This window comes from Somniosus microcephalus, chromosome 4 (genome assembly GCF_052327205.1).
Source record: "Somniosus microcephalus isolate GS21.2 chromosome 4, FLI_Smic_1.0, whole genome shotgun sequence".
In the NCBI taxonomy this organism is placed as follows: Eukaryota; Metazoa; Chordata; class Chondrichthyes; order Squaliformes; family Somniosidae; genus Somniosus; species Somniosus microcephalus.
In genome coordinates, this window is record NC_140990.1 from 171,724,973 (window position 1) to 171,740,585 (window position 15,613).

The 15,613-nt window shown below is 46.0% G+C and overlaps 1 protein-coding gene across 2 annotated transcripts in view; it reads right to left on the bottom strand.

Annotated features, from left to right (window-relative positions):
• Window positions 1-15,613, bottom strand: part of LOC147119990 (neuropilin-2-like) — a 111,321-nt gene that overhangs the window by 6,322 nt on the left and 89,386 nt on the right. Inside the window, exons 15-16 of one of the 2 annotated variants that reach the window (XM_085985462.1) lie at window positions 14,251-14,298; window positions 10,736-12,668 (exon numbers count right to left, since the gene is read on the bottom strand). In XM_085985462.1, the coding sequence (XP_085841588.1) occupies window positions 12,391-12,668; window positions 14,251-14,298 (326 nt within the window). In that variant the 3' untranslated portion in view covers window positions 10,736-12,390. Of the gene's footprint in view, window positions 1-10,735; window positions 12,669-14,250; window positions 14,299-15,613 lie in introns of those variants that run through there. The other variant, XM_085985461.1, reaches the window with a different exon arrangement.

A 15,613-nucleotide genomic window follows, 5' to 3' on the forward strand; every position in this document is an offset into this window, starting at 1 on the left:
CCACTAAATGTGGCCCTGTAACTCCGGGGCTGACGACCGATGATAAGTGAGAGAGATTTTGGCAGGAGGCAGAGAACTTCTGGCAGGAACAGGACACTGGGGTTTCCTGTGCCCGAGATGTTATTCCAGGTGGATCCTGTTTCTCTGATACTTCACTGGACTGAGGGGTTTGGAAAATATTTTTTGGAAGGGCATGAGAAGGGGAAGAGTGTGTGGGAGCATTAAAAAAATGTTTTGCCAAGAAATTCTACACATGGGTCAGGATTTCCGTTCGATGGGAACAAGCGGGGATGGTGCACGGGAATTCTGTACCTGAGTCGGGATTTTTGTACAATGGGAACAAACGGGAATGGCACTTGGGATTGCCATAGGTGGCTCGGGATTTCTGTCCAAGAAGATGGGATGAATGAGCAAGGTAGAGTAGGTCTCGGTGCCGAGTAAACTGAGTGGGATTAGTACATGGTCCCTTCACTGATACCTGCTCCAATCTTCAGTTTACCAGGGGGCGGGGGAGGCGGGACCAGATTTATTTCCCAAGCCCATAACTTCAAAGAGATTCTACACAGCACGTCTTTTGTATAAAAAAATAGCATCTTTATTCCATTCCACACAGTACATCTCCAGGACGGTCCATTTACATTCAGAAGGCTACAAGCAGAGAGCTCCTTCGGCGAGTGTTAGCTGGTCCGAGTACATCATGAGCCACGCCACAGTGTACAGACCACCCCACTGTAACATTCACATTCACAAGCACGTAACTGTCAAACCGGGCGAGCCCAATGCACTCAAAGGACACGGGGGCAGGGAAGTGGGGGGGGGGGGAAGAGATGGATGCAGTATGGGGACAAGGGGAGGGGTTGGCATGCCAATCGCACACTGATTGTGGAGATTTGGGGGCAAAAATCAGAATCCCAAATGGCTAAGATCCACGGTAAAAGGGGCACTTCACTTCCCGGTTTTTGCAAGGCTTTCCACTCCAAGTTACCCATTACACAGGTACCGTTCCCCCTTACCCTAGACAAAAATATAGCTTTGCAAAGCTGTCCCTCTAAATGTTTGCTTGCTGACCAAATGCCAAAGCATTCAAATGAGTGAAAGCCCAGTTAGAGAGATTGCCAGACAGTGCTGTCAGCTCTGGCTCGGTAGCAGCACTCTCACCTCTGAGTCAGAAGGTCGTGGATTCAAGTCCCACTCCAGAGACTTGAGCACTAAATCTAGGCTTACATACCAGGGCAGTACTGAGGGAGTGCTGCACTGTCGGTGGTGCCGTCTTTCCGATGTTAAACATAGGCTGTCTGTCCTCTCAGGTGGGTGTAAAAGATCCCTTGGCATTATTTTGAAGAAGAGCTGGAGAGTTCTCCCTGGTGCCCTGACCATTATTTATCCCTCAACCAACATCACTGAAATAGATTATCTGGTCATTATCACATTGCTATCTGTGGGACTTGCTGCGTGCAAATTGACCGCTGCGTTTCCTACATTACAACAGTGACTCCACTTCAAAAGTAATAATTGGCTGTAAAGCACTTCGGGACATTGTGAAAGGCACTATATAAATGCAAGGCTTTCTTTTTCTTTTTTTGCATGTGACTCGTCTTTGCATCATCTCGTTGTTGGGTAGGAGGCCCTGCGGCTGCTCGTGAGGGCTGCAGCCGTCACACGTGCACTCATGGAGCTTCTCCCGAGCGCAGTAACTGTGCATCTATTGAACCGAACACACCAGTTGCCCTGTCAAAGGGGATGCACAGGCAAGGAAAGGACACTTCCCTTGTGTTTCATCCCCCTCCCCCAGCTTTTATTGTACACCATTTACAAGGTTGAACATCGGAGGAGGGCAGAACGAGGGCAGGGGGGGGCAGAGATTATTCATCAGGGGGCAACAAGCTAAGCAAAATGCAAAATGCTTGATTGGCTGGCCAGCAATCATTCCCTCCCTGTGACGGGTTTTTAATTAGAGGACTAGCTTGAAAGTTATTTACACAGTCGACAATATTAGATCAGAGAGCCAGCAGAATGAGGGAGAACGCCACTGTCCAGATTAAATAACATGCTAGAAGCGCAAGCTCCAAATGTATTTTAGTGTCAACAGAAAAAAGAAAACACAAAATTGCTTACTTTAAAAAATGTTAAAAGTGGCTATTACTGTTTTTAAAGGGCCGTGATTTTCATGGTAAAAAGTGTTCGGCATTGTTACTTGCAATCAAAAGCATACGATGCAATGACTGGACTCATATTGAACATCGCATCACTGGACTGCAGCATTACTTTTTCATGAAGCGAGCCCCATTAATGGTTGCCGTGAGTGATTAAATAACAATGCTGGGGTAGAACACAGGAACATGAGGAGGCCATTCAGCCCCTCAAGCCTGTTCCACCATTTAATCAGATCATGGCTGACCTGTATCTTAACTCCATTCACCCGCCTTGGTTCCAGATCCCTTAATACCCTTGCCTAATAAAAAATCTACCAATCTCAGATGTGAAATTTTCAATTGACCCCCCCAACCTCAACAGCCTTTTAGGGGAGAGAGTTCCAGATTTCCACTGCCCTTGGTGTGAAGAAGTGCTTCCTGACATCACCCCTGAACAGCCTAGCTCCAATTTTCAGGTTATGCCCCCTTGTTCTGGGCTCTCCCACCAGAGGAAATAGTTTCTCTCTATTTACCCGATCAACTCCTTGAATCAACTGAAACACCTCGATTAGATCACCCCTTAATCAGCTATACTCAAGGGAAGACAAACTAGTCCATGCAACCAGCCCTCACAATTTAACCCCTTTAGCCCCGAGGGAAGAGACAGTGTGAGGCAGGAGCTGACGATAAGGTTACGAGTCTAAAAATTGCTGTTTGGATAAATGCTTCACACATTCTTGCAACATTCTTCCATCTGCTCTTTTAGCAGAGGTTAACTAAATGGTTTAAAGACCAAGTTAAAATAGCAGCAAGGGGAATGTCACACAAATGCGTTAATCACCATCCCCTGGGAACGTTAAGAGTAACTTCCAGGCTACCGTGAATGATCGGGCAGCTCTTATGTTGGAATTAGCGGTCTCAGAATTAATGAGTGTGTTCAGCTCTCCTGTGGTGTTTCAATCAGCGCTCCATCCCAGCATCAACCCCTTCCTGATCAAACGCTGCAGCCTTACATTTGTATCTAGTGCTTTCATTAACTCTGCTCTCCCATTCCAGTATAAAACCTGCTATAAAAAATCACACTCCACCCTTGTCTGATGCTTTATCTATCTTGCCGCTAGCCCAGCATTGGTATGCTCAGTCATTCATAGCTGGCTCGTCATTCACTCACTAACTGGCTTTCACTGTGGCTCAATGGGTAGCACACACACCTCTGCAGTTAGAAGGTTGTGGGTTCAAGTCCCGACCCCAGACACTTGAAACACAAAATCTAAGCTGATGCTTCAGTGTTGCACTGTCAGAGGTGCTGTCTTTCAGATGTTAAACCTAGATGTCTGCCCTCTCAGGTGGATGTAAAAGATCCCACGGCACTATTTGAAGAGTAGTGGAGTTGCCCTGGCAAATATTTATCCCTCAACCAACATCATTAAAACAGATTGTTGTCGGAGCTTGCTGTGTGCAAATTGGCTGCTACATTACAACAGTGACTACACATCAAAAAGTACTTAATTGGCTGTTAAGTGCTTTGGGATGTTCTGAGGTCATGGAAGGTGCGATATAAGTACAAGTTTTCCTTTCATTTTATCCCCCAGTACTCAGCTCATTAGCTTCCTGGCCTCGATTCTCCCAAACCACAGCAGGTTCATGTGACTGTGTTGGGCCCCATGTCATTGGTAGTCCCTGACACTCCCCACAGCTTGCAGTCTTCAGGGATATTTTCCTCCAGTCATTTTGTGCTCCCACCAACTCTTTCATGCACACTACTGACTGGAGAAAAGCATATCCAGAACAAGCTATGAAGAGCATTTAATTACCCCAGGGAAACGGAACTGTAATATTCACCGTTTTGTTAACTACAGCACACTTCTGATTTCAAATTGAAATAATAGAAAAATATATTTTTTGAGATCGCTCCTCAAAGAAAATAGGTGAAAAAAGTGGTCACAGCTACTGACTAGAAATGTGTGAGGTCCTCTGGCCTGTCACTCAACCCTGCCTGCCAAAGTTGGGATAAAGTTTTGGGGCGGTTTTTAGTCAAGGACAAGTCTTCACAATGGAGCGTTCCATTATGAAGGAGGGAGGGGAAGAAAAATAGAAGCCAAGATGCTTCACTCCTACTGCACAAAGCATACCCCTCCCTCCACCCCCTCCCCCCGATTGGAACCAGTTGTGGAGAATTCCACAGATTAGACCAAAGGTGGCTCTTGGGAAATGAGGATCTCCCACACACACAGCAAGAACAAAATTTGCCTGGATTCAGGTGGTCTTGTTCCTTGGACTGTGAATAACTCAAGAGGATTATTGTTACTGGGAAAAGTCCGTAAGTATCTGTCAACTTTTCTAAGCAAAATTTCCATTTTACAGTGCTATACGTGATGCACAGTCAGTCTGACCAACACTTCCACATTTGGGGAAGAGTCTCTGACCTCAGGATCGTGACCTCCTGCTCTTGTGGACAGAGCTGGTAATTCCTAGCATCCCTCTCTCTTGCACTAGAGAGTGAGAGAAAACACAAGGGAACTCAATGGACATGGAGCCTTCCCAGCGTGCACAACACTAGTGAAGGCTCTCTACTAAAACTGCAGAGCCCGCAGATTTAACTGGGCGCTTTCACCATCACTTGCTTCCTCCCAATCTCCAGCAAAACAGAGAAAACACTTGGAAATTCAAAGACTGCGAAGAAAGAACTACAGAAAAGGGAGAGGGAGATGGGGAAAAGACGATAATTAATGCCAAGAGGGAGGGTTGCCAACTCTGGTTGGACATATTCCTGGAGGTGTCATCACCACCCTGCCCCCACACTCCCGCCATTGGTCACCCAACATGTCCACCCTCGTGGTGTACCGCCTTCCTACGCCAATGGGAAAGTGAATAGACTCTCGAGTGGATGATTCTTCACCGTCAGTCAAATGCCTTTGTTCCCCATCTCCAATAATTTTAGAACGAATACACAAAAGCGTTCAAAGAAAAGAAAAAATGTAACGTCCCTATGATTTTTCTCCTGGGTTTTTGCTGGCAGCAGTGTCCTGGAGAATAGTCTTCAATTCCTGGAGACTCCAGGGCAATCCTGGAGGGTTGGCAACCCTTCCAAGAGGATGTCTCAGGGATGTGGCTCACAACTAACAGTTATTGGAATCCGTTAAACCACGTTGATAAAAAAAAAAAGGCAAAATACTGCAGATAGCTGAAAATGTGAAAGAAAAGCAGAAAACGCTGGAGAGAGTCAGCAGGTCAGGTGGCCTTCCAGGCGTAGTGGAGCCTAACTAAGATCTTCTGAGGAAGGGTTCATAACTTGCTTTTATTTATTGTGTCAGCAATACAAAATGATCTCGAGATTGCCTTGAATGCTCTGCTCACGGGAAGTAGCCACGGAAATAGAGCTGAAGGAAAAGGAAGGGGGAGGCTTGGCCTGGAGTCTCCAGGAATTGAAGATGAAACTCCTGGACACCGCTGCGAGCAAAAACCCTATCACCTCTTGGAGAAAAAAATCATAGGGGCATTAAAAAATGGTGTGTTTTAAAAAAAAAAATTCTTTGAACACTTTCGTTTACTGGTTACAAAAATAGTGGAGATGGGAAATAAACGTTGTTTGACTGGGTTGGAGGTCATGTGATGAAACCTCCAATCAGAGGTGGTAACCCGAGGGTGGGCCCATGGAGTGGAAGATAAAGAATGATTCCAATAGAGAGGTTTGGTGGATGATTGACACTTGCACGATTGGTGGACATGTCAGGGATATAAAAGTACGCCAAAATAAAGGTGTTTAGTATGAACATCTTGTATCCCAGTGGAGAATGAGAAACGTGCTATTTACAGAAAAAGTGGGGTGACATGTTATAGAGCAGACGTTTTCTCCACACATAAAGACATGCTCTTTGGGAAGGCATCTATCCCTTTTAAAGCACGTCGTCACTGTAGATGTCTAATTCACCAAATAACTGAAATCCCTTTTTTAGATTGGAGATCCAAGATCTCCTTTGCGTAGTAAAGGGGAGCTGTACATACGAATTATTTGGCCTCTTGTGAAGGCTGAGAGGTGATAGGGTTGCTGTTTCTAGGATTCTAAAGGGACTAGATAATATGGACCATGACCAGCTGTTTCACTTTGTCAAAAACAGTCGAAGCAGTGGACATGGCCTGTGCTTGAAGGGGGGTAAATTCAAAACTAAACTGTGGAAACAAGTGAGCAGGTGGTCAATCTATGGGACAGGCTCTCTAGGGAGACGGTGGAAGCAGTTACTGTTGATTCATTCAAATGCAAATTAGATAGATTTCTTCCAAAAAATAATATTTTGGGATACAGTATATGAGTAATTTGAGATGTGGTCAGTGTAGCAGGCTCGGGGGTGGGGTGTGGGGGGACGGGGGTGGGGGGGGGGGGCGGGAGGGAGAACAGGTCACATTGTAATGTGGGAAACGCGGCAGCCAATTTGCACACAGCAAGCTCCCACAGCAATGTGATAATGACCAGATAATCTGTTTTAGTGATGTTGATTGAGGGATAAATATTGGCCGGGACACCATGGATAAACCCCCCTTGCTCTTCAAAATAGTGCCATGGGATCTTTTACATCTACTGAGTGGACAGACGGGGATTCAGTTTAATGTCTCACCCAAAAGACAGCACCTCCGACCGTGCAGCGCTCCGTACTGCACTGGAGTGTCAGCCTGGATTTTGTGTTCAAGTCTCTGGAGTGGAACTTGAACCCACAACCTTCTGACACAGAGGCAAGGGTGCTACCCACTGAGCCACAGCTGATGGATAGGTTAGGTCACATTTGCAGAAATATCTCCCTTTTCTAATGCTGACGATTACGTGGCAATTGCACGATGAGTTTAAGCGCTGAGAATATGAATAAATGTGACATTTGGATTAAGCCTGCTTCAGAAAGCATGTTTCAGAGTGAAGGATCATCCACTTACTGAGAGCAGTGATTGATTGCTGGGCAGAATCATTAACAGCCTTTTGTCACTGGATGGCGATGTCATGCTGCTTGCTGCAGCCTCAAATTACACGGAAACCGAGGAGCTGTGAGCGGTTTAAATTCTTTTCTTTCTCCTCTCCCCCGGAGTATGTGATTACCATTAGCACAGAGCAAACTCCTCTTCTGGCTAATCACCGGCAAAATCCTGTTTCAATCAAATCTTTCCAAAGACCATCTTCATGTTGACATTTATTTCCAGTCACAAGTGGCAATCAGTGTGACATCATCATCTGGTGACAAAAGGCTACTAAACGATGTCGCCAAGGCAGCAAATGGTTGCTCTTAGCAAGCAGAAAACAACCACTTTAAGAGGAGACTTTTATGTGTATGTGTGTCTGTGCGTGTGTGTCTGTCTGTGTGAGTGTGTGTACGTGTCTGTGTGAGCATATCAGTGTGCGTGTGTGTGTCAGTGTGCGTGTGCGCGTCAGTACGTGCGCGTCAGTGTGTTTGTTTGTGTGTGTTAATGATTCTTTTCTTTCTCCTCTCCCCCGGAGTATGTGATTACCATTAGCACAGAGCAAACTCCTCTTCTGGCTAATCACCGGCAAAATCCTGTTTCAATCAAATCTTTCCAAAGACCATCTTCATGTTGTGTGCGTTTGCGTGTGTCTGTTTGTGTGTTTGCGTGTGTGCGTGTTTATGGTCATCAAGGTCAGGGATGGTATTGCTGGAGAATGAAACCCTTTCTGATTTCCGGCACAGAGTCTCAGCATCAAGTATTCCCGATTCAGATGCACAACCTAATATGGAGTTAAGAGGTCTCTGCTCAGGCCCAAACCTACATTCCTGAGGAACATAGGACCAGAAGGAGGCCATTCAGCCCCTTGAGTCTGTTCCGCCATTCAATTATATCACGACTGATCTGTATCTTAACTCCATTTACCCGCCTTGGTTCCATAATCCCTTAATAACCTTACCCAACAAAAATCTATCAATAACAACAACAACTTGTATTTATATTGCGCCTTTAACGTAGTAAAACTTCCCAAGGTGCTTCACAGGAACGTTATAAGACAAAAATTTGACACCGAGCCACATAAGGAGAAATTAGGGCAGGTGACCGAAAGCTTGGTCAAAGAGGGAGGTTTTAAGGAGCGTCTTAAAAGGAGGAAAGAGAGGTAGGGAGGCGGAGAGGTTTAGGGAGAGAATTCCAGAGCTTAGGGCCTCGGCAACAGAAGGCACGGCCACCAATGGTTGAGCGATTATAAATCAAGGATGCACAAGAGGGCAGAATTAGAGGAGCGCAGATATCTCGGGGGATTGTGGGGCTGAAAGAGATTACAGAGATAGGGAGGAGCAAGGCCATGGAGGGATTTGAAAACAAGGATGAGAATTCTGAAATTGAGGCGTTGCTTAACCAGGAGCCAATGTAGGTCAGCGAGCACAGGGGTGATGGGTGAACGGGACTTGGTGCGAGTTAGGAGATGGGCAGCTGAGTTTTAGATGACCTCAAGTTTACGTAGGGTAGAATGTGGGGGGCCAGCCAGGAGTGCATTGGAATAGTCAAGTCTAGGAGGTAACAAAGGTATGGATGAGGGTTTCAGCAGCAGATGAGCCGAGGCAAGGGCAAAGACGGGCAATGTTACAGAGGTGGAAATAGGTGGTCTTTGTTATGCTGCGGATATGTGGTCAGAAGCTCATTTCAGGATCAAATATGACACCAAGGTTGTGAACACTATGGTTCAGCCTCAGACAGATGTTAGGGAGAGGGATGGAGTCAGTGGCTAGGGAACGGAGTTTGTGGCGAAACATTGTAGATTTAATCTGGCTTTTAAAATTTTCAATTGACCCCCCCAGCATCAACAGCCTTTTGGGAGAGTTCCAGATTTCCACTACCATTTGTGTGAAGAAGCGTTTCGTGACATCACCCCTGAACAGCCTAGCTCTAATTTTAAGGTTATGCCCCCTTGTTTCGGACTCCCCCACCAGAGGAAATAGTTTTTCTCTATCTACCCTATCAACTTCTTTAATCATCGTAACACCTCAATTAGATCACCCCTTAATCTTCTATACACGAGGGAACACAAGCCGAGTCTATGCAACCTGTCCTCATAATTTAACCTTTTAGCCCTTGTATTATTCTTTAGAATCTGCACTGCACCCCCTCCAAGGCCAATATATCCTTCCTGAGGTGCGGTGCCCAGAACTGAATGCAGTGCTCCAGATGGGGTCTAACCAGAGCTTTATATAACTGCAGCGTAACTTCCATCCCTTTGTATTCCAGCCGTCCTGTGGCTGTGACGTTTTCCCCATTAGCATCCTACGGCCTTTCGGAGTGAGAATGTCAGTTTGCCAATTAGTGAACTATGCAGTGTGCTATTCAGTGTGCTGTGCAGTGTGCTTTGAGCCCTGCACACTATGGGCTGGGTTGAGGTGACAAACTCATAGAATCATAGGATGGTTACGCCACAGAAGGAGGCCATTCGGCCCATCGAGCCCGTGCCGGCTCTCTGCAAGAGCACTTCGGCTAGTCCCACTCCCCCACCCTTTCCACCTAGGGCCCTTACAACCAACACGGAGGGGGCGGGGGGAGGCTTTCCATCCCATCAATTTGGGCTGGATTCAAACAAATGTCCCACAGGTGACAGAACCATGTCCCAACCCAATTTGCCACATAATGCTCTTTTTATGATACAAAAGAGTTAAACCAATATCTTTCTTACAACCCTCCAAGAATTCTATGTTCCTCCAACTCTGGCCTCTTACGGCTCCCCAGTTCCCTTCGCGCCACTATTGGCAGCTGTGGCAATTCTTGGGGATTCCTTCCCTAAACCTCCCCGCCTCTCTCTCTCCTCCTTTAAGACGCTCCTTACAACCCACTTCTTTGGTCACCTGTCCTAATATCTCCTTGTATGTGTCTTGGCCTCCATTTTTATCTGATTGCGCCCGTGAAGCGGCCTGGGACATTTTTCTATGTTAAAGACGCTGTATAAATGCAAGTTTGTTTCCAATCAGATACCAGTCAAAAAGGGGGAACGAGTAATCTCGACAGAAACACTAGATTTAATCTGGCTTTTGGAAGGTGGTGGACTTTGAATCAAGGAGGTTAAATAGGTCCAAAGGCCTTCATGTGATCCTACCTTGTATTAATGTATGATGGAGAGTTGGAATTTTGCCTGGTTTACGTTTCGGAGGGGGCAAGATGCCCATTACGGAACTTTAGAGAGGGAATTAAATGAAAGAGTCCATGATGGAGTAGGACAGGCACGGTCTGTGGATTAATGGGCTTTTCTTGTTTTGTGCTTTGCTGCGTTTGCGACAAAGCAATCTGATGAAGGCGTGCTGCAGGTGGTTAAAGATGCACCATCTTTCAGCATCTCATGCAAAGCATCACGCGGAAAAATGTCATCTGACCTATTTTAAGAATGTTCTAGAATGCGGAAGATACTTTTGGCAGGTGTGTTCATTTGGCTTCTCAATTAGTGCGCCATTCAGCTTGTTTTGCCTAGCAAAGATGTAATTTTAGGAATAAAGTGTGAGATAGACCGGTTTTCAAAAATGAAAACCGTTCTTGCACATTCACGGCAATTAAAAGTGAATTACTGTCCCTCACAACACTCGAGTGCAAGTGTCATGTTTACCATACTTTACTGGGGGGGGGGGGGGGGGGGGGGGGGGGAGAAGCAAACTAAAAGACCCCATTTAGCCAGGAGCTAGATGTTTTAATTTTGGTCTAATGTTTTTTTTCTTGCAGTAGGTTTTCACTTTTTAGAGCAAAACTTGACAAATCAGTTCCCCCTCCTCAGTTGTTTGAAAGCCCAATTCCAAAATGGCTGCCCTGCCAATGTCAGTACAGTTTTGGTCTCCTTATTTAAGGAAGGATATACTTGCATTGGAGGCAGTTCAGAGAAGGTTCACGAGGTTGATTCCGGAGGAGATGAAGGGGTTGACTTATGAGGAAAGGTTGAGCAGGTTGGGCCTATACCATTGGAGTTTAGAAGAATGAGAGGTGATCTTATTGAAACATAAAAGATTCCGAGAAGGCTCGACAAGGCAGATGCAGAGAAGATGTTTCCCCTCGTAGGGGAATTTAGAACTAGGGGGCATAGTTTCAGAATAAGGGGTCGCCCATTTAAAACTGAGGTAAGGAGGAATTTCTTCTCAGAGGGTCGTACATCTGTGGAATTCTCTGCCCCAGAGAGCTGTGGAGGCTGGGTCATTGAATATATTTAAGGTGGAGATAGACAGATTTTTGAACAATAAGGGAGTCAAGGGTTATGGGGAGCAGGCAGGGAAATGGAGCTGAGCCCAAGATCAGATCAGCCATGATCTCATTAAAAGGCAGAGCAGGCTTGAGAGGCCAAATGGCCTACTCCTACTCCTGCTCCTATTTCTTATGTTCTTATGGTACTATGAACGGATTTGCTCAGGCAGGATTTGGACATCAAATTGCTCAAGACTATTTAATTATTGTAGTGCAGCTCCTTTGAACACGGACAGCCTTCAGAAAGAGAGAGGCATGAGCGCCTTGTCATGTACTCTGAAGCATCTCAGTGCTCTGAGGTGCAGCGGACTTGTTGTCACGCAGGCAAAGTCGGTACACAGCAAGATCCCACAAACAGCAATGAGATGACTGACCAGTTAACCAGTCATTTTGGGGGTGTTGCATGTGGGAGACCAAGGACCACAATGAGGTTATTTGTTCTTTCTGGTTTAAAAGATCTTTTTCACGTTAAAAGCCAGAGTAGGTAGTTCATAAAGGCTGGAGAAAATGAAGACAGAAAGAGAGAATAAACAGAGACAAACATGGAAGCCAGCATATATTGCCTAGAATTATTCCGCATTAAAGCAACCATTTTGCCCAACCATCATTATGAAATTTCAGTCTGCCCCCCAAAAAAGGCCTTACTGGGAACTGTGACGCACTTCCTTGCCTTTCTAAAATATATTTTCCTGCGTCTGACTGTTGATTTCTTTTCCACCCAGAATTACGTAAGATATCAACAAAAACAGTCTTCACCAGCCACTGCTTCCCGGAGAAAGGCAGAAGGACCCCCTTCTGGGCTGTTCTTCCAGTTTGCCTCGTACACTACCGTGAGGAGATCTTGCACAACCAATTCTCTCAGAAGGGGAAAAAATGAAAGATACACGATGCGTGAGATCGTCACTTTTTTTTCTATTTATAATCCACAGGTGCGATGTTGAGTCGAGAGAAAAAAAAATAAGCAGGCGTTCCCATGGCGATTGCAGTGGAGAGTGCAAGTAGAGCCAGCGATACGATTAACGTTTTTTCGGTTTTTGTTTTTTGTTTATATTCCTAGCCGTGTGTTCTCTCAGTTTGAGCTGTAATCTTCCTTTCCAATTTTTATAGTAAGCCCAGGCTCCACTCCAGTGACATAGCCGTTGGGGAACTGGACGTTTTTGAAATTGACCGAGTGAAGGCTCTTCTTGGCTGCAAATCCGTAGCGTTGGCGATACAGCACCATGCCCAGAGAGATACAGAGCAGCACTATCAGAGCACCTCCTCCGGCCATTATGTAATACCAGTAATTGGGGATGGGTTGCGCTGACACAGATTCCACTGTGGGTTCGCTCCCCGCAGGGCGTTCCCCTGGTGGAGAGACACAAAATAGCGCTGGGACTAATCTCATTTGAATTGACAAGAGCATGCTCAGCGGGCACGCTGCATCATGGGGGTGTGCTTTCACCATCAACATGGATCCCTGTCCTCCCACCAGGCACCGCAGTGGAAATGTAAGGACAGGCGTCGGGTAGAGATTTAGAAGGAAGAGTTTTCCACAATTCTGTGGCGAGCTGATACTGCACGTGCTTTTTTTTTGTGGCAGATCATGTTTTTTGCCAATTGTATCAAATGGCGACCCGGCCAATCTGATCGTTCAAGATGGCTACCCTGGACTCGGCCGAGTTTCCACCACAGCGGTGGCTGTAGTGAGGCAGGGAATCAGCCAGAATCTACCACAATCAAAGCAGGGAAGTGGGGGCAAGCAGGATCCCATGATGCACCGTGGCTTTACTTTTTTGTAACTGCGCAATGTGATGAATGACATTTTTTTTTAAAACATCGTCACCTACAACGCCAAACTAAAGAGCAGTCAATCTAGAGGTCACTTTATGAGATTAAAAATAAGCTGCGATAGGACAATCAATTTGGTCCTGGCATGCTAAAAGAAACCTAGAGTGCTGAAACTATGCTGTGCCGCAACAAGTGTGCAAACACTTGGCATGCTTCTCTGAATTTCCTCTGCGCTATTTCAACAGAAGTGTTAACCTGTTTAAAATAAATGGGTTAACTCCTCTCTTAAAAATAAGTGAGGAGAGAAATTCCAGACAAATGCATCAAGAGCTCATCCCGCAGAGTAATTTGAGAGCACTCCTACTTTCTCAGAAATTATTTTTTGCCCTTTCAATTTTTTGGCAAGCCTACTCAAACCACCTGATGCCTGGCCAGACAAATGGCAACTGCTGATTCGTTGTGACCATCGACATAAGTTGCAGGACGTTCACAGTGAAGATTTTAAATAGTAGTTTCAAGGTTCCTTCAAGTGTTCACAGAATCACAGAATCACAGAAACCCCACAGTGCAGATAGAGGCCATTTCGGCCCATCGAGCCTGCACCGACACATATCCCACACGATCCCTGTAACCCCTACACCAACACATATCCCACCCTATCCCCGTAACCCCACGTATTTAATCCCCCTAACACTAAGGGTCAATTTATCACAGCCAATCAACCTAACCCGCACATCTTTGGACTGTGGGAGGAAACCGGAGCACCCAGAGGAAACCCACGCAAACACGGGGAGAATGTGCAAACTCCACACAGACAGTCACCCGAGGCCGGATTCGAACCCGGGTCCCTGGCGCTGTGAGGCAACAGTGCTAACCACTATGCCACCGTGCTTAATTAATTCAGTCCACTTCGGTCTTTGACCCGAGATCGACATGGTTTTGTAAAGGCCCGCATCAGTCGACCAAATTGTGCTGAAGTAATCACGGTCCAACAAGACTGAAGATAAGAAAGCTCGTAAATAAGTGAGAACCTTCAGTGACGGAGAAACTCCCCTTACATTACCCCACACATTACCGTATAGTTACGTATCTCTAACTGCCCATTTGTCTGAATGATTATGGATGTCTAACAGCTTCAGATGTAGTACAACGAACTCACCTGTCGGCGTCTCACTAGCGTGGATCCCAGGAAAGGCACTGATGGGTTCTGCAAATAAAATATACCAACAGTTAACTCGCTGAATACATGGCCATGCCTTACTACAGTCTTGTCTCTTTGGTCCACACAACAACAAGAATAACTTGCATTTATATAGCACCTTTAACGTAGTAAAATGGCCCAAGGCGCTTCACAGGAGCGTTACCAAACAAAATTTGACACATAAGGAGATATTAGGACAGGTGACCAAAAGCTTGGTCAAAGAGGTAGGTTTTAAGGAGCCACCTTCATTTAAACGGACATCCCACTGGTGCCTTTACAATTACTGCAAAAGCAGAAAGATCTGAGCACAAAATCTAGGCCAACACTCTCATTGCACTATTGAGGGAGTGCTGCACTGTCGGAGGTGCTGTCTTTAGGTTGAGATGCTAAACCAAGGCCCCGTCTGCCCTCTCAGGTGGACGTAAAAGATCCCATGGCACTATTTCGGAGAAGCACAGGGGAGTTCTCCCTGGTGTCCTGGCCAATATTTATCCCTTAACCAACAAGTTCCTCGGAGTCCACATCACGGAAGACCTCTCCTGGTCCCTCAACACCTCCTCTCTGGTGAAGAAGGCCCAGCAGCGCCTATATTTCTTGAGGAGGCTGAAGGGATGTAATCTGTCACCCCCGATCCTCTCTAACTTCTACCGCTGCACTATAGAGAGCATCCTGACAAACTGTATCACGGTATGGTACGGCAGCTGTAGCTCCCATGACCGGAAAGCCCTGCAGCGGGTAGTCAAAACTGCCCAACGCATTACCGGCACCCGGCTACCGACCATAGAACATATATATCAGAAACGCTGCCTACGGAGGGCACGGTCCATCATCAAAGACCCTACCCACCCCAGCCACAGTCTGTTCGCCCTCCTACCATCTGGAAGACGCTACAGATGCATTCGCACCCGTACGACCAGATTTAGGAACAGCTTCTTTCCCAGGGCTGTCATCCTACTGAACTCCACAAATAAACACTAAAGCCTGCACATCTGCCGATGCACTTTATTATGGTCATATTTATGCTAATATATATGTACAAATGTATGTTGAAATGTTTAAGAGTCCTAATCCAAATTGTACACTCTCGGGAGCCGCAAGCCTACATTTCGTTGTACTGCACTTGTGCACTAACAATGACAATAAAAGTTGATTTGATTTGATCTCTAAAAAACAGATTGTCTGGTCATTATCTCATTGTTGTTCGTGGGAGCTTGCTGTGCACAAATTGGCTGCCGCATTTCCTACATTACAACAGTGACTACACTTCAAAAGTACTTAATTGGCTGTAAAGCCCTTTGGGACATCCTGAGGTCATTCTTTC